Consider the following 24,346-nt stretch of genomic DNA (forward strand, 5'->3'; position numbering starts at 1 on the left):
CTAATTAATGTAATTACATTATATGTAATTACATTCCTGAAAAACTTTTTATCATCTGATGACGGGACGGCTTGGATCACATCACCAGGATGCCTTCCAGTTCTAATATCATGTTTCCTTTCACCAGCCTTGAGAATTCAATACCTCTCTGAGGAGGCAGGAGCTGCCCTTTCTAGTTTCATTTGCTCATGTTTTGTACATTTGCCTGGCCCAGTTGCTCAAGAAAGTCTACCTCAAGTTATTAGGGAGGTACCTTGGATCTTTAGCAGGCAATTGGCTTAAATCTAGCTCCTGATATCTGAGATGACCAAAGTTACGAGTTTATCCTTAAGCTTTCTCTGTGTACCACGAGCCAGGACCATGTCTGAATTCTAAACTCTGGACACCATGCTCAGATCAAGTAAGCACCCCTCTGTGGCTTTTTCTTTTGGGGACCAACTCCCTTGTTTTAGGAGCCAATAAGGAGCTCTTGGGAGAGCTAATCAGGGTCTCATTGTAACTCTTCTACCATTTAATATGTGGCACAAAATAGCCAAAAATATCTGCAGGCTTGATTTTCAATTGATTTTTATTATATTTTGTAGCTCTGCTATCTTCTTTTAGATTCTAACTTTTCATTTAGCTTTTAAATATTTTGCAGGAGGGGTTTACAGTTAATATTAAACCAAGAAACCCAGGATAATTCTAAACAAATTAGATTGCAAATAACTTTAGCCTTATTCAATGACTTTTGAAGAAATTATAAATATATTTTAGAATTGTCTCCTTTTAATTCATTGAAGCTCTGGGGAATACCTGGAAGAAAGTCAAAAAGTTATTAATTTTCTCTGCTCTTATTTGGTATGAATCATAGGCTTTTTGTCATTTATTTTCTTCTTAAGTCTGCCTTTGTCTCCCCTCCATCGTAAGTTCCTTGAGAGAAGAGAGCTTGCCTTAAACCAACATGTGTTGCCTGATGGCATGTCACACTGTCCCACACATGGCACAGCTTTGCACATGTTATTTTAGCTCAGACCTTATTCACCTGTTTACTTATGCCTGCTCCTGCTGATTCATCAACCTCAACGTCTGGACCATCTTCCATTTTCTGCCTGTTTAACTTGGTCGTTAACCCCAAGTTAAAGCCCACTCTGTACTCTCTCTCTTTCAATGAGATTCAAATTGAACTTCCTTTTTCTGATTATTCTAGTTTACCCAATTTTCTAAAAATGTTTAGATAATGACTAGGTTTTAAAAAGCATTTCAAGCTCTAATACATATGTTTCCTTTGTTTTTAAATAGCTGAACTCTTGCAAACAAGCCAATTTTCCATGAATCCTTTTAGAAAAAAGGACTAGATTTATTTGGCAATGCTAAGATTCCTAAATTCACCTGATTGAAAATTTCCATCTTAATATAAAATTCTCTTAATTAGGGAGTTCACCCATATGTCATAATTTATTTTTGTATTAAAATAATTGTTTTGCATCTCTTCTATATATTTATGCAACTTTGTATCACTGAGTAAAACATCCAATCATAGAGGAAAAACCTTTTGATAATGTTCTTAAAAATATAAATAATCACAAACCTTAAAAGGGAGTAGTTAGATTCCAAAGAGCACTTGTTAGTTATTTGAGAAGAACACATGGAACATTTCCCCATGCAGGCAGTGGACAGATTTCCAGACCAGCTCACAAAAGTCTACTGAACTCATGATGTGGTTAAGGTAGAGAAGCTCTGGTGCCAGAGTTGAGGAGGACATACCCACTCCATGGTGCCGCTCAGACCCCCAGCTCCACGGCCAGGCTCACATCTCCCACACCTGTCCCCTCACTTCTTGGGCTGAGCAGGCAAGAGCTCCCATGTTCCAGGCTCCTGTGTGTGGCTTCCTTGTCCACAGCAAGTAGAAGCAGAGCTGCTGGGTTGGGGTGGGCATCCAGAGATGGGAAGTGGGAGAGGTCCTTCAGGATATAGTGATCCTGCTGGTATATTATGCAGTCTGATAGGTTTCCTTGGGTTTTGTTTCTAGTGACATCAGAAAAGATTTAGGAAGTAAAAAGTCTCCACCCTAACCCTTCCTGACCCTCACTTGGAAAAGATAAAGTTATCAGTGATGTTGTGTATTTGACTAAACAAAACAAAAAAAAATATTTTCTATGTGACCCTTCCTTTGCCACCTAACTGAAGCCCTCAAGATTTCACTAGGCAGGTTCTTCATTCTGAAATTCATTTCCCTTATGCTCTTCCTGGCACCCTCATACCCAGCAGTGATTGTGGTCCCATTTGGACTGCTAGGCATCCACACCTGCTCCCTGTGGCAAGGCCCCCGAGGGACCCAAAGGGGCTGCCAGTGAAGGGGCTCAGACCTCTCCACAGCAGAGAATAGGGCCTGATCCAAGCCAGGCCAACCCAATTCTGTTGCAGGACACTGGATCCTAAGAGAGGCGACACAGAGACAAAGCAAACAAGCTGGGAGCTCATTCAGGCCGGCATTAGAGCCTTGACAAGTCTTCCAGGGGTGCCTCCTCCACAGACTTCAGGGGCTGACCTGGCTCCTATCCCTTCATAGGTTGATTCTACAAGTTCCCTAATTATGTGAGTCCTTGAAAGCCTTCCAATGAACCCCACTGTGGCATAAGTCAGCCTGAGTCAGGTTTCTTCCTGTATCCACAAAGCCTGACTGGTAAAGCACACCCACTTACACATGGCCTGGCCTGCACTGCTTCCATAGACCCAGAGCTGCTGGCAGCCCTCTGCCTGTCCCTGCTCAGTCCCCTGCCATTTCAACGCTGGCTCTTACCAGTTGATCACACTCCTCAGACTAGACTGTCCTCTCAGCAGTGAGCTGGAACATCATCTAATAAACAGAAACTGAGGCAGGAGGTAGATGGGCTCCAGGCTAGACATTTACAACCGGCCTCCTATTCGCATTTCCTGGTGCAAAAAAAGATGGGCTCCAGGCCAGACATTCACTACCAGCCTCCTGTTTACATTTCCTGAGGCAAGAGACAAATGGGCTCTGGGCTACATATTTATGACCAGCCTCCTGTCTACATTTTGAGACCTACACTTCAATATAAGAAATAACAGGACGAGGGGAAGATGGCGGAAGAGTAAGATGTGGAGATCACCTTCCTCCCAACAGATACACCAGAAATAAATCTACACGTGGAACAACTCCTACAGAACACCTACTGAACACTGGCAGAAGACCTCAGACCTCCCAAAAGGCAAGAAAGTCCCCATGTACCTGGGTAGGGCAAAAGCAAAAAGAATAAACAGAGACAAAAGGATAAGAACGGGACCTGTACCAGTGAGAGGGAGCTGTGAAGGAGGAAAGGTTTCCACACATGAGGAAGCCCCATCTTGGGCGGAGACTGCGGGTGGCAGAGGGGGAAAGGTTCGGAGCCGCAGAGGAGAGCACAGCAACAGGGGTGCGGGGTGCAAAGCGGGGAGACTCCTGCACAGAGGATCAGGGCCGACCAGCACTCACCAGCCTGAGAGGCTTGTCTGCTCCCCTGCTGGAGCGAGCAGGACTGGGGGCTGAGGCTCTGACTTTGGTCAGATGCCGGGAGAGGACTGGGATGGCGGCGTGAACACAGACTGCAGGGAGTTAGTGCACCATGGCTAGCCGGGAGGGAGTCCGGGGAAAAGTCTGGACCTGCTGAAGAGGTAAGAGACTTTTTCTTCCCTCTTTATTTCTTGGTGCATGAGGAGAGGGGATTAAGAGGAGCTCCAGAGACGTCACGAACCGCGGACCCCAGAGACGTGCATGAGATGCTAAGGCTGCTGCTGCCGGCACCAAGAAGCCTGTGTGCAAGAACAGGTCACTATCCACACCCCCCTTCCGGGGAGCCTGTGCAGCCCGCCACTGCCAGGGTCCCGTGATCCTGGGACAACTTCCCCGGGAGAATGCACGGTGCACTTCAGGCTGGTGCAACGTCACGCCGGCCTCTGCTGCCACAGGATCACCTGCACTCCGTACCCCTCCCTCCCCCCGGCCTGAGTGAGCCAGAGTCCCTGAAGCAGCTGCTCCTTTAACACCGTGCTGTCTGAGTGAAGAACCCACGCCCTCCGGCGTCCTACATGCAGAGGCGGGGCCAAATCCAGAGCTGAGCCCCAGGAGCTGTGAGAACAAAGAGGAGAAAGGGAAATCTCTCCCAGTAGCCTCAGAAGCAGCGGATTAAGGCTCCACAATCAACTTGATGTACCCTGCATCTGTGGAATACCTGAATAGACAACAAATCATCCCAAATTGAGGAGGTGGAATTTGGGAGCAAGATATATTAATTTTTCCCCTTTTCCTCTTTTTGTGAGTGTGTATGTGTATGATTCTGTGTGAGATTTTGTCTGTATAGCTTTGCTTCCACCATTTGTCTAGGGTTGTATCCGTCCATTTTCTTTTTTTTTCCTTAAAATAATTTTTTTCTTAATAATTATTTTTTATTTTAATAACTTTATTTAATTTTATCTTACTTTATTTTATTTTATCTTCTTTCTTTCTTTCTTCCCTTCTTTCCATCCTTCCTTCCTTACTCCCTCCCTCCCTCCATTGTTTCCTTCCTTCTTTCTTTCTTTTTTTCATTCTTTCTTTCTCTTTCCTTCCTTCTTTCTTTTCTTTCTTTTCTTTCTTTCTTTCTTCCTTTCTTTCTTCCTTTCTTTCTTTCTTTCTTTCTTTCTTTCGTTCTTTCTTTCATTCTTTCTTTCTTTCTTTCTACCTGCTTTTTCTCCCTTTTATTCTGAGCCGTGTGGATGAAAGGCTCTTGGTGCTGCAACCAGGAGTCGGTGCTGTGCCTCTGAGGTGGAAGAGCCAACTTCAGGACACTGGTCTACAAGAGACCTCTCAGCTCCACATAATATCAAACGACAAAAATCTCCCAGAGATCTCCATCTCAACACCAGCACCCAGCTTGACTCAACGACCAGCAAGCTACAGTGCTGGACACCCTATGCCAAACAAATAGCAAGACAGGCACACAACCCCACCCATTAGCAGAGAGGCTGCCTGAAATCATAATAAGTCCACAGACACGCCAAAACACACCACTGGACGTGGACCTGCTCACCAGAAAGAGAAGATCCAGCCTCATCCACCAGAACACAGGCACTAGTCCCCTCCACCAGGAAGCCTACACAACCCACTGAACCAACTTCAGCCACTGGGGAGAGACACCAAAAACAACGGGAACTACGAACTTGTAGCCTGCAAAAAGGAGACCCCAAACACAGTAAGATAAGCAAAATGAGAAGACAGAAAAACACACAGCAGATGAAGGAGCAGGAAAAAACCCATCAGACCTAATAAATGAAGAGGAAATAGGCAGTCAACTGGAAAAAGAATTCAGAATAATGATAGTAAAGATGATCCAAAATCTTGGAAATAGGGCTTCCCTGGTGGCGCAGTGGTTGAGAGTCCACCTGCCGATGCGGGGGATGTGGGTTTGTGCCCCAGTCTGGGAGGATCCCACGTGCCACAGAACGACTGGGTCCGTGAGCCATGGCTGCTGGGCCTGCACGTCTGTAGCCTGTGCTCCACAACAGGAGAGGCCACGGCGGTGAGAGGCCCGTGCACCACAAAAAAAAAAAAAAATCTTGGAAATAGAATAGAGAAAATGCAAGAAACATTTAACAAGGACCTAGAAGAACTAAAGATGAAACAACAATGATGAACAACACAATAAATGAAATGCAAAATACTCTACATGGGAGCAATAGCAGAATAACTGATGCAGAAGAACGGATAAGTGGTCTGGAAGATAAAATAGTGGAAATAACTACTGCAGAGCAGAATAAAGAAAAAAGAATAAAAAGAACTGAGGACAGTCTCAGAGACCTCTGGGACAACATTAAATGCACCAACATTCGAATTATAGGGGTTCCAGAAGAAGAAGAGGAAAAGAAAGGGACTGAGAAAATATTTGAAGAGATTGTAGTTGAAAAGTTCCCTAATATGGGAAAGGAAATAGTTAATCAAGTCCAGGAAGCACAGAGAGTCCCATACAGGATAAATCGAAGGAGAAACATGCCAAGACACATATTAATCAAACTGTCAAAAATTAAATACAAAGAAAACATATTAAAAGCAGCAAGGGAAAAACAACAAATAACACACAGGGGAATCCCCATAAGGTTAACAGCTAATCTTTCAGCAGAAACTCTGCAAGCCAGAAGGGACTGGCAGGACATACTTAAGGTGATGAAGGAGAAAAACCTGCAACCAAGATTACTCTACCCAGCAAGGAACTCATTCAGATTTGATGAAGAAATTAAAATCTTTACAGACAAGCAAAAGCTGAGAGAGTTCAGCACCACCAAACCAGCTTTAAAACAAATGCTAAAGGAACTTCTCTAGGCAAGAAACACAACAGAAGGAAAAGACCTAAAATAACGAACCTAAAACAATTAAGAAAATGGGAATAGGAACATACATATCGATAATTACCTTAAATGTAAATGGACTAAATGCTCCCACCAAAAGATACAGATTGGCTGAATGGATACAAAAACAAGACCCATATATATGCTGTCTACAAGAGACCCACTTCAGACCTAGAGACACATACAGACTAAAAGGGATGGAAAAAGGTATTCCATGCAAATGGAAAGCAAAAGAAAGCTGGAGTAGCAAGTCTCATATCAGATAGACTTTAAAATAGACTTTAAAATAAAGACTATTAGAAGAGACAAAGAAGGACACTATATAATGGTCAAGGGATCGATCCAAGAAGAAGATATAACAATTGTAAATATTTATGCACCCAACATAGGAGCACCACAATACATAAGGCAAATACTAACAGCCATAAAAGGGGAAATCAACAGTAACACATTCATAGTAGGGGACTTTAACACCCCACTTTCACCAATGGAGAGATCAGCCAAATGCAAATAAATAAGGAAATACAAGCTTTAAATGATACATTAGACAAGACGGACTTAATTGATATTTATAGGAAATTCCATCCAAGAACAACAGAATACACATTTTTCTCTAGTGCTTATAGAACATTCTCCAGGATAGATCATATCTTGGGTCACAAATCAAGCCTTGGTAAATTTAAGAAAATTGAAATTGTATCAAGTATCTTTTCCGACCACAACGCTATGAGACTAGATATCAATTACAGGGAAAGATCTGTACAAAATACAAACACATGGAGGCTAAATAACACACTACTTAATAACGAAGTGATCACTGAAGAAATCAAAGAGGAAATCAAAAAATACCTAAAAACAAATGGCAATGGAGACACGACGACCCAAAATCTATGGGATGCAGCAAAAGCAGTTCTAAGAGGGCAGTTTATAGCAATACAATCCTACCTTAAGAAACAGGAAACATCTCAAATAAACAACCTAACCTTGCACTGAAAGCAATTAGAGAAAGAAGAAAAAAAAACCCCAAAGTTAGCAGAAGGAAAGAAATCATAAAAATCAGATCAGGGCTTCCCTGGTGGCGCAGTGGTTAAGAGTCCACCTGCGCATGCGGGGGACATGGCTTCATGCCCGGATCTGGAAAGATCCCGCATGCTGTGGAGTGGCTAGGCCCGTGAGTCATGGCCACTGAGCCTGTGCGTCTGGAGCCTGTGCTCCACAATGGGAGAGGCCAAAACAGTGAGAAGCCCGCGTACTGAAAAAAAAAAAAATCAGATCAGAAAAAAATGAAAAAGAAATGAAGGAAACGATAGCAAAGATAAATAAAACTAAAAGCTGGTTCTTTGAGAAGATAAACACAATTGATAAACCATTAGCCAGTCTCATCAAGAAAAAAAGGGAGAAGACTCAAATCAATAGAATTAGAAATGAAAAAGGAGAAGTAACAACTGACACTGCACAAATACAAAAGATGATAAGAGATTACTACAAGCAACTCTATGCCAATAAAATGGACAACCTGGAAGAAATGGACAAATTCTTAGAAATGCACAACCTGCCAAGACTGAATCAGGAAGAAATAGAAAATATGAATAGACCAATCACAAGCACTTAAATTGAAACTGTGATTAAAAATCTTCCAACAAACAAAAGCCCAGAACCAGATGGCTTCACAGGCGAATTCTATCAAACATTTAGAGAAGAGGTAACACCTATCCTTCTCAAACTCTTCCAAAATATAGCAGAGGGAGGAACACTCCCAAACTCATTGTATGAGGCCACCATCACCCTGATACCAAAACCAGACAAGGATGTCACAAAGAAAGAAAATTACAGGCCAATATCACTGATGAACATAGATGCAAAAATCCTCAACAAAATACTAGCAAACAGAATCCAACAGCACATTAAAAGGATCATACACCATGATCAAGTGGGGTTTATTCCAGGAATGCAAGGATTCTTCAATATTCACAAATCAATCAACATGGTACACCATATTAACAAATTGAAGTAGAAAAACCATATGATCATCTCAATAGAGGCAGAGAAAGCTTTCAACAAAATTCAACACGAATTTATGATAAAAACCCTGCATAAAGTAGGCATAGAGGGAACTTTCCTCAACATAATAAAGGCCATATATGAGAAACCCACAGCCAACATCGTCTTCAATCGTGAAAAACTGAAAGCATTTCCACTAAGATCAGGAACAAGACAAGGTTGCCCACTCTCACCACTCTTATTCAACATAGTTTTGGAAGTTTTAGCCACAGCAATCAGAGAAGAAAAGGAAATAAAAGGAATCTAAATCGGAAAAGAAGAAGTAAAGCTGTCACTATTTGCAGATGACATGATACTATACATAGAGAATCCGAAAGGTGCTAAAAGAAAACTACTAGAGCTAAACAATGAATTTGGTAAAGTAGCAGGATACAAAATTAATGCACAGAAATCTCTGGCATTCCTTTACACTAATGATAAAAATATGAAAATTAAATCAAGAAAACACTCCCATTTACCATTGCAACAAAAAGAATAAAATATCTAGGAATAAACCTACCTAAGGAGACAAAAGACCTGTATGCAGAAAATTATAAGACACTGATGAAAGAAATTAAAGATGATACAAATAGATGGAGAGATATACCATGTTCTTGGATTGGAAGAATCAACATTGTGAAAATGACTCTACTACCCAAAGCAATCTACAGATTCAGTGTGATCCCTATCAAACTCCCACTGGCATTTTTCACAGAACTAGAACAAAAAAATTCACAATTTGTATGGAAACACAAAAGACCCCGAGTAGCCAAAGCAATCTTGAGAACGAAAAATGGAGATGGAGGAATCTGGTTCCCTGACTTCAGACTACACTACAAACTACAGTAATCAAGACATTATGGTACTGGCACAAAAACAGAAAGATAGATAAATGGAACAGGATAGAAAGCCCAGAGATAAACCCACGCACATATGATCACCTTATCTTTGGTAAAGGAGGGAGTATGTACAGTGGAGATAGGACAGCCTCTTCAATAAGTGGTGCTGGGAAAACTGGACAGCTACATGTAAAACTATGAGATTAGATCACTCCCTAACACCATACACAAAAATAAGCTCAAGATGGATTAAAGACCTAAATGTAAGGCCAGAAACTATCAAACTCTTAGAGGAAAACATAGGCAGGACACTCTATGACATAAATCACAGCAAGGTCCTTTTTGACCCACCTCCTAGAGAAATGGAAATAAAAACAAAAATAAACAAATGGGACCTAATGAAACTTCAAAGCTTTTGCACAGCAAAGGAAACCATAAACAAGACCAAAAGACAACACTCAGAATGGGAGAAAATATTTGCAAATGAAGCAACTGACAAAGGATTAATCTCTAAAATTTATAAGCAGTTCATGCAGCTCAATAACAAGAAAACAAACAACCCAATCCAAAAATGGGCAGAAGACCTAAATAGACATTTCTCCAAAGAAGATATACAGACTGCCAACAAACACATGAAAGAATGCTCAACATCATTAATCATTAGAGAAATGCAAATCAAAACTACAATGAGATATCATCTCACACCAGTCAGAATGGCCATCATCAAAAAGTCTACAAATAATAAATGATGGAGAGGGTGTGGAGAAAAGGGAACGCTCTTACACTGCTGGTGGGAATGTGAATTGGAACAGCCACTATGGAGAACAGTATGGAGGTTTCTTAAAGAACTACAAATAGAACTACTATATGACCCAGCAATACCCTGAGAAAACCATAATTCAAAAAGAGTCATGTACCAAAATGTTCATTGCAGCTCTATTTACAATAGCCAGAGATGGAAACAACCTAAGTGCCCATCATCGGATGAATGGATAAAGAAGATGTGGCACATATATACAATGGATTATTATGCAGCCATAAAACAAAACGAAATTGAGCTACTTGTAATGAGGTGGATGGACCTGGAGTCTGTCATACAGAGTGAAGTAAGTGAGAAAGAGAGAGAAAGGTAACGTATGCTAACACATATACATTAAATTTAAGAAAAAAATGTTCAAGAAGAACCTAGGGGTAAGACGGGAATAAAGACACAGACCTACTAGAGAATGGACTTGAGGATTTGGGGAGCTGGAAGGGTAAGCTGTGATGAGGCGTTAGAGTGGCATGGACATATATACACTACCAAGTGTAAGATAGCTAGTGGGAGGCAGCTGCATAGCACAGGGATATCAGCTCGGTGCTTTTTGACCACCTGGAGGGGTGGGATAGGGAGGGAGATGCAGGAGGGAGGAGATCTGGGAACATATGTATATGTATAACTGATTCACTTTGTTATAAAGCAGAAACTAACACACCATTGTAAAGCAGTTATACTCCAATAAAGGTTAAAAAAAAAAAAGGAACAACAACAGGAATAGGGTAAATAACTAGACATTGGACAATTTTATGGCAGGAAGAAAGAGGGGCTAAACTCTGTTAGAAGATCAAGAAGTCACACATTTCCCATCCTTGGAAGAAGGAAAGCACTACAGGTATGCAGGAAGGCTCCATGGGGTCAAAAAGGCAGGGGAGGCCAGACCATAATGTCTTGCTGTTTTCCCTCTCAGACACCCTCGTGATGAAATCCATCTTGACTGAGGTGTGTGTGCATATGGAGGGGAGGGTCCTGAGAAAAATTAGCCATGGGGTCAAAGCAAGTCGATTGGCCAAGAAGACAAAGGCCCAGAAGACTGCCCCCTTATAAAGGATTTAAACTTCCCAAAGGCGGGACTTCTGCAACTCTCTTGCTGAGTTCACCAGTGTGTCTTTCCGCATCTACTCTGCTTTTCTAGTAAACACTTTACTTTCTTCTATACCAACTGTCTCCTTGTCAGATTCCTCCTTACAAGGCAGACAAGGACTGGGGATTTAGACTCTAGCTGCTGTCCCTGTGGTCTAGCAGTTAAGATTCCTGGTTTCCACCCAGGTGACCAGGGTTTGATTCCCAGTCAGGGAACTAAGGTCTTGCTTCCAGCCGCTGCTCACTGCAAGCTACCGCTCAATGCTTTGTGTGTCCAAAATCAAAAACACCAAGTACAATCTTCCCTAATATCCCTCTCCTCTGCCTCTCTAGCTTAATTTTATCTTTGCCTCTCTTTCTTCAGACACAGTTGATGGCTATCCCTTCAGGCCTGCTCTCTAGCTCCAAGCTGCTCTGAGACTGGGAACCATCTTCAATCTCTCCTCTCCATAAGCTGCTTCTCCTCAGTCCACACACCCCACAGTCATCCTGATCCTAGAAGGCCCTTTTCCATCAGACATTCCCTACCAGCTCACTGTCAGCCCACTCCTTTCTTCAATTGCTCTCCATCTCTGCCTCTGTAACTTCTAAAACCACCATGATCAGGCTTCCCACCACCAGCCTCACCCAAGGCCATTGAAAAGCTCTTATGAAGGTTACCAGGGACTTGCAAAAGGCCAAATCAAAGAGTTTCATTTTAGTTCTTAGCCCAAGAGACAACTATTGCAGAAACTGCTAGTCATTCCAAAATAACAATTCCTTCTTTTAAAACAGAATCCTCCAAACATATTCATTCTCCCTTGCAGCTAGATGTGGCCACTGATCTGTGAGCAGGAGGGAAGAACACAACGTCTGGGTCATATCCATAAAATGAAGGGCATGTCTCTATTTCCCATCCCACTTCCTGCTGGCTGGATGTGGGTGTGATGTGATCCACATTTGCCACGTTTGCAATGAGCATAAGACCTATACCCCAGGGGTGTAGAAAAACAAGGTATAAGGAGCCACACCTCCAGATGATTTCATGAAGCCCTACCTCCCTGGGCCACCCTTGAGCTCAGAGAGACTAACTGAGTGGCTGAGGATCACAAAGCCAGACTAAAACCCAGGCCCAAGCTTAGTGCTCTTCCCAGTACACTCCTTGGTAAAGTACAATCAGTTCTGGGAGGGTGGGCTCCAATAGCCTCTGGTACCACATACCCACATAACTTCTGTTATCAGGCATCAATTTAGCCACCAAAAGCTCAGCTCTGCAGAGTCTAAAAATATTTCTAGGAGCTCAATGTCTACATACCTTTTTTGGGATTGTCTTTCTCCTCCTGAAGCACTAAAACTTCTCTTTAAAGTGACTGAAACAATAAAATAAAAATAACTTAACATTTTCCTGTGGCAGATCTTTTATTTATTCACTCATTTGTTTGTTTAAAAAATATCTAACCAATTGTACCTACTGTAAAGACTGTCTTCATTTATTATAGCATCAGCAAAATATAATATTGCATATTACTATTTACTTGACAGGTTTGTTTAAAGGTCTTTTCTCAAAGAAAAGGTGCTAAACAAAGAAACTCCATTGTTAGTAGCTAAAAAGTTCATAAAATATCTGTGTCATAATCATCCTAAATCCCTTACCAAGAAAGCTAGAAGTAACCACATGAAAGTGTAAGGGTCCAACTTTCCTTTATCACTTCCCCACTGACCCTCCCCATCCTTGTTACTGGGGATACATAATATCCCATCATCTAAAAATTCATCTCAGTTAGTAATTAATTGCTTCTAGAATTTCCTACATATGTTTAAATGCACAAATATTTTTACTGCATAATATTCATGTTTTCCCAATTGCAAATCAAGACATTTTATTTATCAGGCAGGAATTTATAGGGAAAACAGAACAGAGTGTTGGAATTTGGGGTTGCCCCAGAAAATCTTGAACATCTATTCTCCATTTTTATGGACCAATTAATTTTCGAAAGGGACAAAGAATGAAGCAAAATCCTTAGAGTTCTACTCTTATCCTTAGGGACACTATTTTAAACCATTTATTATGAAATTTTCACAGTATAGTCATTGATGAGAGGGGATTATTTAGACTTAATTTATTTCAGAGTATTTCTACCTATCTTATTTAATATTCCATCAATTTACTCTTTTTAAAGAGTTATTTTTTTCTCTCCATTTTCTATTTTAACTGATCTTTTATTTCAGTTTCAGATTTGTTCAGGGAATTGAATCCTATCTTTCTGTGAGGAAGATTCTTTAAATTTTATCTAAATATATCTTTACTTTCTCATACCCCAGTCTGATTTTTTTTTTTTACTGTTTCAAATTAAGAGTAAAGATGAACATATTTACTGAATTTACATAGCTTCTTTTTATAATTCTAAACAATTAAAACATTTATTTTACTTTAGTGTTTTAAGGAAAATATATCCCTTTATATTAATGTAAATAAAATTGTACAAAACTTAGTCTACACCAAGACTAATTTCTTCTCCAGGTTTCTGACCTCTAATCAACAGACTCATGAAAGGTCACTTCCATTACTCCTGTGGTTATTTAGTCTGTCTCCAAATAAGTTATCTCCACTCCCCAGTTAGAACCTGCATTTGCTGGAAGAAATAATGAAACTGTTCATTTGACTGGAGGCAATGGAAAACCACAGTGCCCGTTGGCCTTTGGGCTCTGTAAGACTGACAGACACACCTGTCCTAATTAGCATTACACCTGAGAAACAAACTACTCATTTATGTAAGTGTGATGACATCTACTTGACTCCCAAGTATGATTCCCAGACCTCTACCTGCTGAAGTCCCACAAACTGGTAAAAAGAAAACTTACTGAATGTAGATTCCTTCAAAGGGCTTGAACTGGAGCTGCTTGAGTTATCCAAAGTGTCCAATTCATCATCGAACTCTGAATATATATCTGCACATTAATAAAAAAAATAAAGAGAAAATGAACCTTGAAACAGAAAGAAGTCAAGAGTTCATTCTTGTTGTAACCCTTTCACTAGAAATACCTTTCTCAATATTTTCCAAGTTGAAGTTATCATCTGACAAGATTCCAGCACAGGCTCGGTCTTCGTCCTTATCACAGGGGGCCTGGAAGCCCTCAGGCGGCAGGTCTGTGCTTTCTGAAAGCTCACTTTTCAGGCTTCCTGCTCCACTGCTGCTTCTACTCAAGCTTGCCTTCTCAAAGGATTCCTGAAAGAGAAATTCAGTTGGTAATACCCACTTCTTTCCTTTCTTCTGCAGGACTTAAAACTCATTAGAATATATATTAAAATGACTAAAGTATTATTAAAAATATTTGTGCTGAAGTGGCATCCTTAGTTCCACCTATACATATGCTATAGAATTCATTCAGTCCATAACTACAAAAAGTGGGTCTGCAAGCTACCACTGGACAAAAAAGAATGGATGTGGCAAGATGCTGAGTAACAAAGGTCTGTGCAATCTGACAAAAGAAAATGTAGCACTAAGGAATAGAAATGTAGAATAATTCTGGAGGTAGGTGGCGAAGATGGAGGAGTAGAAAGACCTTAAGCTCACCTTCTCCTATGGACACACCAAAACAACAAGTATTTACAGAGCAACTATTGAAGAAAAAGACTGGAATCTAACAGAAAATATCTTCTACAACTAAAGATATAAAGAAGGAACCACAACAAGACAGGTAGGAGGGACAGGGACACGGTAAGTCAAGACCCATACCTCTGGGTGGGTGACCCTCAAACGGGAAGATAATTACAATTGCAGAGGTTCTCACCAAAGAGAAATGGGTCTGAGCCCCACATCAGGCTCCCCATCCCGGGGGTCCTGCACCAGGAAGACGAGACCCCAGAACATTTGTTTTTGAAGGCCAGCTGGGTTTACTTTCAGGAGAGCCAGAAGACAGGAGGACACAGAGACTCCACTATTATATGACACACACAAAAGTTCACACACTCCAGCACCTAGGGAATAAGAAATTACTTGAAAGGAGCCTGGGTCATACCCACCTGCTGATCTTGGAGAGTCTTCCAGAGGAGAAGGAGGCACGTGGAGCTCCCCTGGGGACATGGACATTGACGGTGGCCACTTTGGGGAGCTCGTTCTACCATGTGGACACTGTTGCTGCAAGTGCCATTGTGGAGTCCTCCCTCCAGCTTATCAGCACTAGGACTGGCCCCAGCCCTGCCCACCAGCCTGTAGGAGCAAGTGCTGGGAAGCCTCAGATCAAGCAGATAGTCAGGAGAAGATATAGCTCCACTCATCAGCAGACCAGTTTCCATAAGACCCCCTGAGCCCACAGCTGCCATGGAAAAAGACCCTGTCCACCAGAAGGCCCAGAAACCAGCCCCATACACCAATGCACAAGCACTAGACCAGGGATCCTCAGGTCTTCCAGCTAGTTACCCTGTGATCTGGTCCCACAAACTAGTGGGCAGATACCAGTACCATGGCCACTGCAAACTTTCAGCCTGCCTTGTCAGGAGCCAGCCAACCCATCAGCAAGCCTACATCAGCCCTAGGACTTCCTGGGCCTGGGCCCTGCCCACCAATAGACCAAAACCAGTTCTGATAAATCTTGGGCCCCTAAGCCAGCTACCCTGGAATCCAGCCCCACTCACCAGTGGACCAGCAACAGCTTTGAGAAACCTCAGAACCCACAGCCAGCTGTGTCAGAAATCAGCCCCAAAGCAGGCCAACACTAGACATGGGAACACAGGCTCCACAACACCCACCCCAGGACCCACAGCTCCACCAGTGGGCCATCATTAGTTATGTCACCACCAGTGGCTCAGCAGTCAGCTGTGTCATGACCCGGCCCCACAACCAGCAGCTGACAGGCAACCAACTAGACCAGGGGCCAGCCACACCTACCAGAGCACTCACAGTGGTCAACCTGCCACAAAAGAAGACCCATGCAGCCCACATAGGGGGCAACCCTAGAGCACATAGCTCTGCTGACAGAGGGGAGTGTACTGCCAGGATGCATAGGATGTTTCCTACAAAAGACTACTTCTCTAAAGTCAGGAAATTTAAGAAACCTACCAAATACACAGAAATAAAAACAGAAAACTAGACAAAATGAGGTGACAGAGGAATATGTTCCCAAAGAAGAAACATGATAAAACCCCAGAAGAAGAACTAAGTGAAGTAGAGAGAGGCAATCTACCCAATACAGAGTTCAAGGTAATGACTGATGATAAAGATGATCAAAGAAGTGAGGAAAAGATTGAATGAACAGAGTGAGAAGTCAGAAGTTTTAACAAAGAGTTAGAAAATATAAAGAAGAACCAAACAGAGATGAAGAATACAATAACTGACATGAAGAAAACACTAAAAGGAATCAACAGTAGATTGGATGATATAGAGGAACAGATCAGTGAGCTGGAAGACAGAGTAGTGGAAATCACTGAAGCTGGAGAGAAAAAAGAAAAAGAGGAATGAGGATAGGTTAAGAGACATTTGAGACAATGTCAAACATGCTAACATTCACATTATAGGGTATAGGGGTACCAGAAGAAGAAAAGAGAGAAAGAGGCAGAGAATATATTTGAAGAACTCCCTGAACCTGGGAAAGGAAATAGGTATCCAGGTTCAGGAAGCACAGAGAGTCCCAAACAGGATCACCCCAAAGAGGACCACAACAAGTCAATTGTAATTAAAATGGCAAAAATTAGAGATAAAGAAAGAATATTAAAAGCAGCAAAAAAAAAATAGCAAGAAGTTACATACAATGGAACTCTCATAAAACTATCAGTTGACTTTTCAGCAGAAACTGCAGGCCAGAAGGGAGTGGCATGATATAGTTAAAATAATGAAAGGGAAAAACTTACAACCAAGAATATTCTACTTGGCAAGGCTCTCATTCAGATTTGATGGAGATGAAGAGTTTTACAGACAAGCAAAAGCTCTAAGAGTTCAGCACCACCAAACCAGCTTTACAAGAAATGTTAAAGGTACTTCTCCAAGTGAAAAAGGCCCAACTAAAAACAGAAAAATTACGAAAGGAAAAGTCTCACTGGTAAAAGTAAATATACATGTACGAAGATAGTAGAAAGGTTAAAAGACAAAAGCAATAAAAGCATTTAGTCAGCAACAAGTAATTAAGGGGTTACCAAAACAAAAATGATGTAAAATATGATGTCAAAAACAGAAATCATGGTGGGAGAGAACTTAGATTGCAGGATTGTTAAAATGCAATTTATTATTTATTTTTTCCTTTTTTTAACATCTTTATTGGAGTATAATTGCTTTACAATGGTGTGTTAGTTTCTGCTTTACAACAAAATGAATCAGTTATATATATACATATGTTCCCATATCTCTTGCCGCTTGCATCTCCCTCCCTCTCACCCTCCCTATCCCACCCCTCCAGGAGGTCACAAAGCACCGAGCTGATCTCCCTGTGCTATGCGGCTGCTTCCCACTAGCTATCTACCTTACGTTTGGTAGTGTATATATGTCCATGCCTCTCTCTTGCTTTGTCACAGCTTACACTTACCCCTCCCCATATCCTCAAGTCCATTCTCTAGTAGGTCTGTGTCTTTATTCCTGTCTTACCCCTAGGTTCTTCATGATATTTTTTTCTTAAATTCCATATATATGTGTTAGCATACGGTATTTGTCTCTCTCTTTCTGACTTACTTCACTCTGTATGACAGGCTCTAGGTCTATCCACCTCATTACAAGTGGCTCAATTTCGTTTTTTTATGGCTGAGTAATATTCCATTGTATATATGTGCCACATCTTCTTTATCCATTCATCTGATGATGGACACTTAGGTTGTTTCCAACTCTGGGTTATTGTAAATAGATCTGCAATGAACATTTTGGTACATGACTCTTTGTGAATTATGGTTTTCTCAGGGTATATGCCGAGTAGTGGGATTGCTGGATCATACGGTAGTTCTATTTGTAGTTTTTTAAGGAAACTCCATACTGTTCTCCACAGTGGCTGTATCAATTGACATTCCCACCAACAGTGCAAGAGGGTTCCCTTTTCTCCACTCTCTCTCCAGCATTTATTATTTGTAGATTTTTTGATGATGGCCATTCTGACTGGTGTGAGATGATATCTCATTGTAGTTTTGATTTGCATTTCTCTAATGATGAGTGATGTTGAGCATGCTTTCATGTGTTTGTTGGCAGTCTGTATATCTTCTTTGGAGAAATGTCTATTTAGGTCTTCTGCCCATTTTTGGATTGGGTTGTTTGTTTTTTCGTTATTAAGCTGCATGAGCTGCTTATAAAATCTGGAGATTAATCCTTTGTCAGTTGCTTCATTTGCAAATATTTTCTCCCATTCTGAGTGTTGTCTTTTGGTCTTGTTTATGGTTTCCTTTGCTGTGCAAAAGCTTTGAAGCTTCATTAGGTCCCATTTGTTTATTTTTGTTTTTATTTCCATTTCTCTAGGAGGTGGGTCAAAAAGGACCTTGCTGTGATTTATGTCATAGAGTGTCCTGCTATGTTTTCCTCTAAGAGTTTGATAGTTTCTGGCCTTACATTTAGGTCTTTAATCCATCTTGAGCTAATTTTTGTGTATGGTGTTAGGGAGTGATCTAATCTCATAGTTTTACATGTAGCTGTCCAGTTTTCCCAGCACCACTTACTGAAGAGGCTGTCCTTTCTCCACTGTACATTCCTGCCTCCTTTATCACAGACAAGGTGACCATATGTGTGTGGGTTTATCTCTGGGTTTTCTATCCTGTTCCATTGATCTATATTTCTGTTTTTGTGCCAGTACCATAATGTCTTGATTACTGTAGTTTGTAGTGTAGTCTGAAGTCAGGGAGCCTGATTCCTCCAGCTCCACTTTTCTTTCGCAAGATGGCTTTGGCTATTCGGGGTCTTTTGTGTTTCCATACAAATTGTGAATTTTTTTGTTCTAGTTCTGTGAAAAATGCCAGTGGGAGTTTGATAGGGATTGCATTGAATCTGTAGATTGCTTTGGGTAGTAGAGTCATTTTCACAATGTTGATTCTTCCAATCCAAGGACATGGTATATCTCTCCATCTATTTGTATCATCTTTAATTTCCTTCATCAGTGTCTTATAATTTTCTGCATACAGGTCTTTTGTCTCCTTAGGTAGGTTTATTCCTAGATATTTTATTCTTTTTGTTCCAATGGTAAATGGGAGTGTTTTCTTGATTTCACTTCAGATTTTTCATCATTAGTGTAGAGGAATGCCAGAGATTTCTGTGCATTAATTTTGTATCCTGCTACTTTACCAAATTCATTGTTTAGCTCTAGTAGTTTTCTTTTAGCATCTTTAGGGTTCTCTATGTATAGTATCATGTCATCTGCAAATAGTGACAGCTTTACTTATTCTTTTCTGATTTGGATTCCTTTTATTTCCTTTTCTTCTCTTATTGCTGTGGCTAAAACTTCCAAAACTATGTTGAATAAGAGTGGTAAGAGTGGGCAACCTTGTCTTTTTCCTGATCTTAGTGGAAATACTTTCATTTCTTCACCATTGAGGATGATGTTGGCAGTGGGTTTGTCATATATGGCCTTTATTATGTTGAGGAAAGTTCCCTCTATGCCTACTTTCTGCAGGGTTTTTATCATAAATGCGTGTTGAATTTTGTCAAAGCTTTCTCTGCATCTATTGAGATGATCATATGGTTTTTCTCCTTCAATTTGTTAATATGGTGTATCACGTTGATTGATTTGCATATATTGAAGAATCCTTGCATTCCTGGAATAAACCCCACTTGATCATGGTGTATGATCCATTTAATCTGCTGTTGGATTCTGTTTGCTAGTATTTTGTTGAGCATTTTTACATCTATGTTCATCAGTGATATTGGCCTGTAGTTTTCTTTCTTTGTGACATCCTTGTCTGGTTTTGGTATCAGGGTGATGGTGGCCTCATAGAATGAGTTTGGGAGTGTTCCTCCCTCTGCTATATTTTGGAAGAGTTTGAGAAGGATAGGTGTTACCTCTTCTCTAAATGTCTGATAGAATTCGCCTGTGAAGCCATCTGGTCCCGGGCTTTTGTTTGTTGGAAGATTTTTAATCACAGTTTCAATTTAAGTGCTTGTGATTGGTCTGTTCATATTTTCTATTTCTTCCTGATTCAGTCTTGGCAGGTTGTGCATTTCTAAGAATTTGTCCATTTCTTCCAGGTTGTCCATTTTATTGACATAGAGTTGCTTGTAGTAATCTCTCATCATCTTTTGTATTTGTGCAGTGTCAGTTGTTACTTATCCTTTTTCATTTCTAATTCTATTGATTTGAGTCTTCTCCCTTTTTTTCTTGATGAGACTGGCTAATGGTTTATCAATTGTGTTTATCTTCTCAAAGAACCAGCTTTTAGTTTTATTTATCTTTGCTATCGTTTCCTTCATTTCGTTTTCATTTATTTCTGATCTAATTTTTATGGTTTCTTTCCTTCTGCAAACGTTGGGTTTTTTTTGTTCTTCTTTCTCTAACCGCTTGCAGTGCAAGGTTAGGTTATTTATTCGAGATGCTTCCTGTTTCTTAAGGTAGGATTGTATTGCTGTAAACTTCCCTCTTAGAACTGCTTTTGCTGCATCCCATAGATTTTGGGTCGTCGTGTCTCCATTGCCATTTGTTTCTAGGTATTTTTTGATTTCCTCTTTGATTTCTTCAGTGATCACTTCGTTATTAAGTAGTGTATTGTTTAGCCTCCATGTGTTTGTATTTTGTACAGATCTTTCCCTGTAATTGATATCTAGTCTCATAGCGTTGTGGTCGGAAAAGATACTTGATACAATTTCAATTTTCTTAAATTTACCAAGGCTTGATTTGTGACCCAAGATATGATCTATCCTGGAGAATGTTCTATGAGCACTAGAGAAAAATGTGTATTCCGTTGTTCTTGGATGGAATTTCCTATAAATATCAATTAAGTCCATGTTGTCTAATGTATCATTTAAAGCTTGTGTTTCCTTATTTATTTTCATTTTGGATGATCGGTCCTCTGGTGAAAGTGGGGTGTTAAAGTCCCCTACTATGAATGTGTTACTGTCAATTTCCCCTTTTATGGCTGTTAGTATTTGCCTTATGTATTGAGGTGCTCCTATGTTGCGTGCATAAATATTTACAATTGTTATATCTTCATCTTGGTTCGATCCCTTGACCATTATGTAGTGTCCTTCTTTGTCTCTTCTTATAGTCTTTATTTTAAAGTTTATTTTGTCTGATATGAAAACTGCTACTCCAGCTTTCTTTTGTTTCCATTTGCATGAAATATCTTTTTGCATCCCCTTACTTTCAGTCTGTATGTGTTTCTAGGTGTGAAGTGGGTCTCTTTTAGACAGCATATATATGGGTCTTGTTTTTGTATCCATTCAGCCAATCTGTATCTTTTGGTGGGAGCATTTAGTCCATTTACATTTAAGGTAATTATCGATATGTATGTTCCTATTCCCATTTTCTTAATTGTTTTGGGTTCGTTATTGCAGGTCTTTTCTTTCTGTTGTGTCTTGCCTAGAGAAGTTCCTTTAGCATTTGTTGTAGAGCTGGTTTGGTCATGGTGAACTCTCTCAGCTTTTGCTTGTCTGTAAAGCTTTGAAATTCTTCATCAAATCTGAATGAGTTCCTTACTGGGTAGAGTAATCTTGGTTGCAGGTTTTTCTCCTTCATCACTTTAAATATGTCCTTCCAGTCCCTTCTGGCTTGCAGAGTTTCTGCTGAAAGATCAGCTGTTAACCTTATGGGGATTCCCCTGTGTGTTATTTGTTGTTTTTCCCTTGCTGCTTTTAATATGTTTTCTTTGTATTTAATTTTTGACAGTTTGATTAATATGTGTCTTGGCATGTTTCTCCTTCGATTTATCCTGTATGGGACTCTCTGTGCTTCCTGGACTTGAATAACTATTTCCTTTCCCATATTAGGGAAGTTTTCAACTATAATCTCTTGAAATATTTTCTCAGTCCCTTTCTTTTCCTCTTCTTCTTCTGGAACCCCTATAATACGAATGTTGGTGCGTTTAATGTTGTCCCAGAGGTCTCTGAGACTGTCCTCAGTTCTTTTCATTCTTTTTTCTTTATTCTGCTCTGCAGTAGTTATTTCCACTATTTTATCTTCCAGGTCACTTATCCATTCTTCCGAGTCAGTTATTCTGCTATTGATACCATGTAGAGTATTTTTCATTTCATTTATTGTGTTGTTCATCATTGTTTGTTTCATCTTTAGTTCTTCTAGGTCCTTGTTAAATGTTTCTTGCATTTTGTCTATTCTATTTCCAAGATTTTGGATCATCTTTATTATCATTATTCTGAATTCTTTTTCAGGTAGACTGCCTATTTCCTCTTCATTTGTTAGGTCTGGTGGGGTTTTATCTTGATTCTTCATCTGCTGTGTGTTTTTCTGTCTTCCCATTTTGCTTATGTTACTGTGTTTGGGGTCTCCTTTTTGCAGGCTACAGGTTCGTAGTTCCCGTTGATTTTGGTGTCTCTCCCCAGTGGCTAAGGTTGGTTCAGTGGGTTGTGTAGGCTTCCTGGTGGAGGGGACTAGTGCCTGTGTTCTGGTGGATGAGGCTGGATCTTCTCTTTCTGGTGAGCAGGTCCACGTCCAGTGGTGTTTTTTGGGGTGTCTGTGGACTTATTATGATTTGGGGCAGCCTCTCTGCTAATGGGTGGGGTTGTGTGCCTGTCTTGCTATTTGTTGGGCATAGGGTGTCCAGCACTGTAGATTGCTGGTTGTTGAGTGAAGCTGGGTGCTGGTGTTGAAATGGAGATCTCTGGGAGATTTTCGCCATTTGATATTATGTGCAGCTGGGAAGTCTGTTGTGGACCAGTGTCCTGAAGTTGGCTCTCCCACCTCAGAGGAACAGCAGTAACTCCTGGCTGCAGCACCAAGAGCCTTTCATCCACACGGCTCAGAAGAAAAGGGAGAAAAAGTAGAAAGAAAGAATTAGTAGAAGTAGAAAGAAAGAAGGAAAGAAAGAAAGAAAGGAGTGAGGGAGGAGGGAGGGAGAGAAGAAGGAAGGAAGAAAGGAGGGAAGGAAGGAAAAAAAGAAATAAAGCATATAAAGTAAAATAAAATAAAGTAAGATAAAATATAGAAATTTATTAAAATAAAGAAAAATTATTTAGAGGAAAAAAACCCAAAAAACAAAAAAACGGATAGATAGAACCCTGGGACAAATGGTGGAAGCAAAGCTATACAGACAAAATGTCACACAGAAGCATACACATATACATTCACAAAAAGAGGAAAAGGGGAAAAAATCATAAAACTTGCTCTCAAAGTCCACCACCTCAATTTGGGATAATTCTTGTCTAAAGGAGGGAAGGAAGGTAAGAAGAAATGGAGATAAAGTAAAATAAAGTTATTAAAATAAAAAATAATTTTTAAGAAAAAATTTTTTAAAAAAAACGGGTGGATAGAACCCTCGGACAAATGGTGGAAGCAAAGCTATACAGACAAAATCTCACACAGAAGTATAGACATACACACTCACAAAACGAGGAAAAGATGGAAAAATAATAAATCTTGCCCTCAAAGTCCACCTCCTTAATTTGGATTGATTTGTTGTCTATTAATGTATTCCACAGATGCAGGGTACATCAAGTTGATTGTGGAGCTTTAATCCACTGCTGCTGAGGCTGCTGGGAGAGATTTCCCTTTCTCTTCTTTGTTCTCACAGCTCCTGGGGGCTCAGCTTTGGATTTGGCCCCACCTCTGCGTGTAGGTCGCCGGAGGGCATCTGTTCTTTGCTCAGACAGGACGGGGTTAAAGGAGCCGTTGATTCGGGGGCTCTGGCTCACTCAGGCCGGGGGGAGGGAGAGTCATGGAGTGCAGGGCGAGCCTGCAGCAGCAGAGGCCAGCGTGATGTTGCACCAACCTGAGGTGCGCTGTGCATTCTCCCGGGGGAGTTGTCCCTGGATCACAGGACCCTGGCAGTGGTGGGCTGCACAGGCTCCCCGGAAGGGGGTGTGGATAGTGACCTGTGCTCGCACACAGGCTTCTTGGTGGCGGCAGCAGCAGCCTTAGCATCTCATGTCTGTCTCTGGGATCTGCACTTTTAGCTGCAGCTCGCACCCGTCTCTGGAGCTCCTTTAAGCAGCGCTCTTAATCCCCTCTCCTCACACACCAGGAAACAAAGAGGGAAGAAAATGTTTCTTGCCTCTTCAGCAGGTCCAGACTTTTCCCTGGACTCCCTCCTGGCTAGCTGTGGTGCACTAACCCCCTGCAGGCTGTGTTCATGCCGCCAACCCCAGTCCTCTCCCTGCGCTCCGAC

The 24,346-nt window shown here is 40.9% G+C and overlaps 1 protein-coding gene across 1 annotated transcript in view; it reads right to left on the minus strand.

Moving 5' to 3' along the window:
• Positions 1-24,346, minus strand: part of NEK10 (NIMA related kinase 10) — a 325,535-nt gene that overhangs the window by 115,430 nt on the left and 185,759 nt on the right. The window contains exons 28-30 of the mRNA XM_033864502.2: positions 14,162-14,345; positions 13,981-14,067; positions 12,434-12,488 (exon numbers count right to left, since the gene is read on the minus strand). Coding sequence (XP_033720393.1) covers positions 12,434-12,488; positions 13,981-14,067; positions 14,162-14,345 — 326 coding nt within the window. The remainder of the gene's footprint in view (positions 1-12,433; positions 12,489-13,980; positions 14,068-14,161; positions 14,346-24,346) is intronic.

The sequence above is a fragment of the Tursiops truncatus genome, chromosome 10 (assembly GCF_011762595.2).
Source record: "Tursiops truncatus isolate mTurTru1 chromosome 10, mTurTru1.mat.Y, whole genome shotgun sequence".
Lineage (NCBI taxonomy): Eukaryota > Metazoa > Chordata > Mammalia > Artiodactyla > Delphinidae > Tursiops > Tursiops truncatus.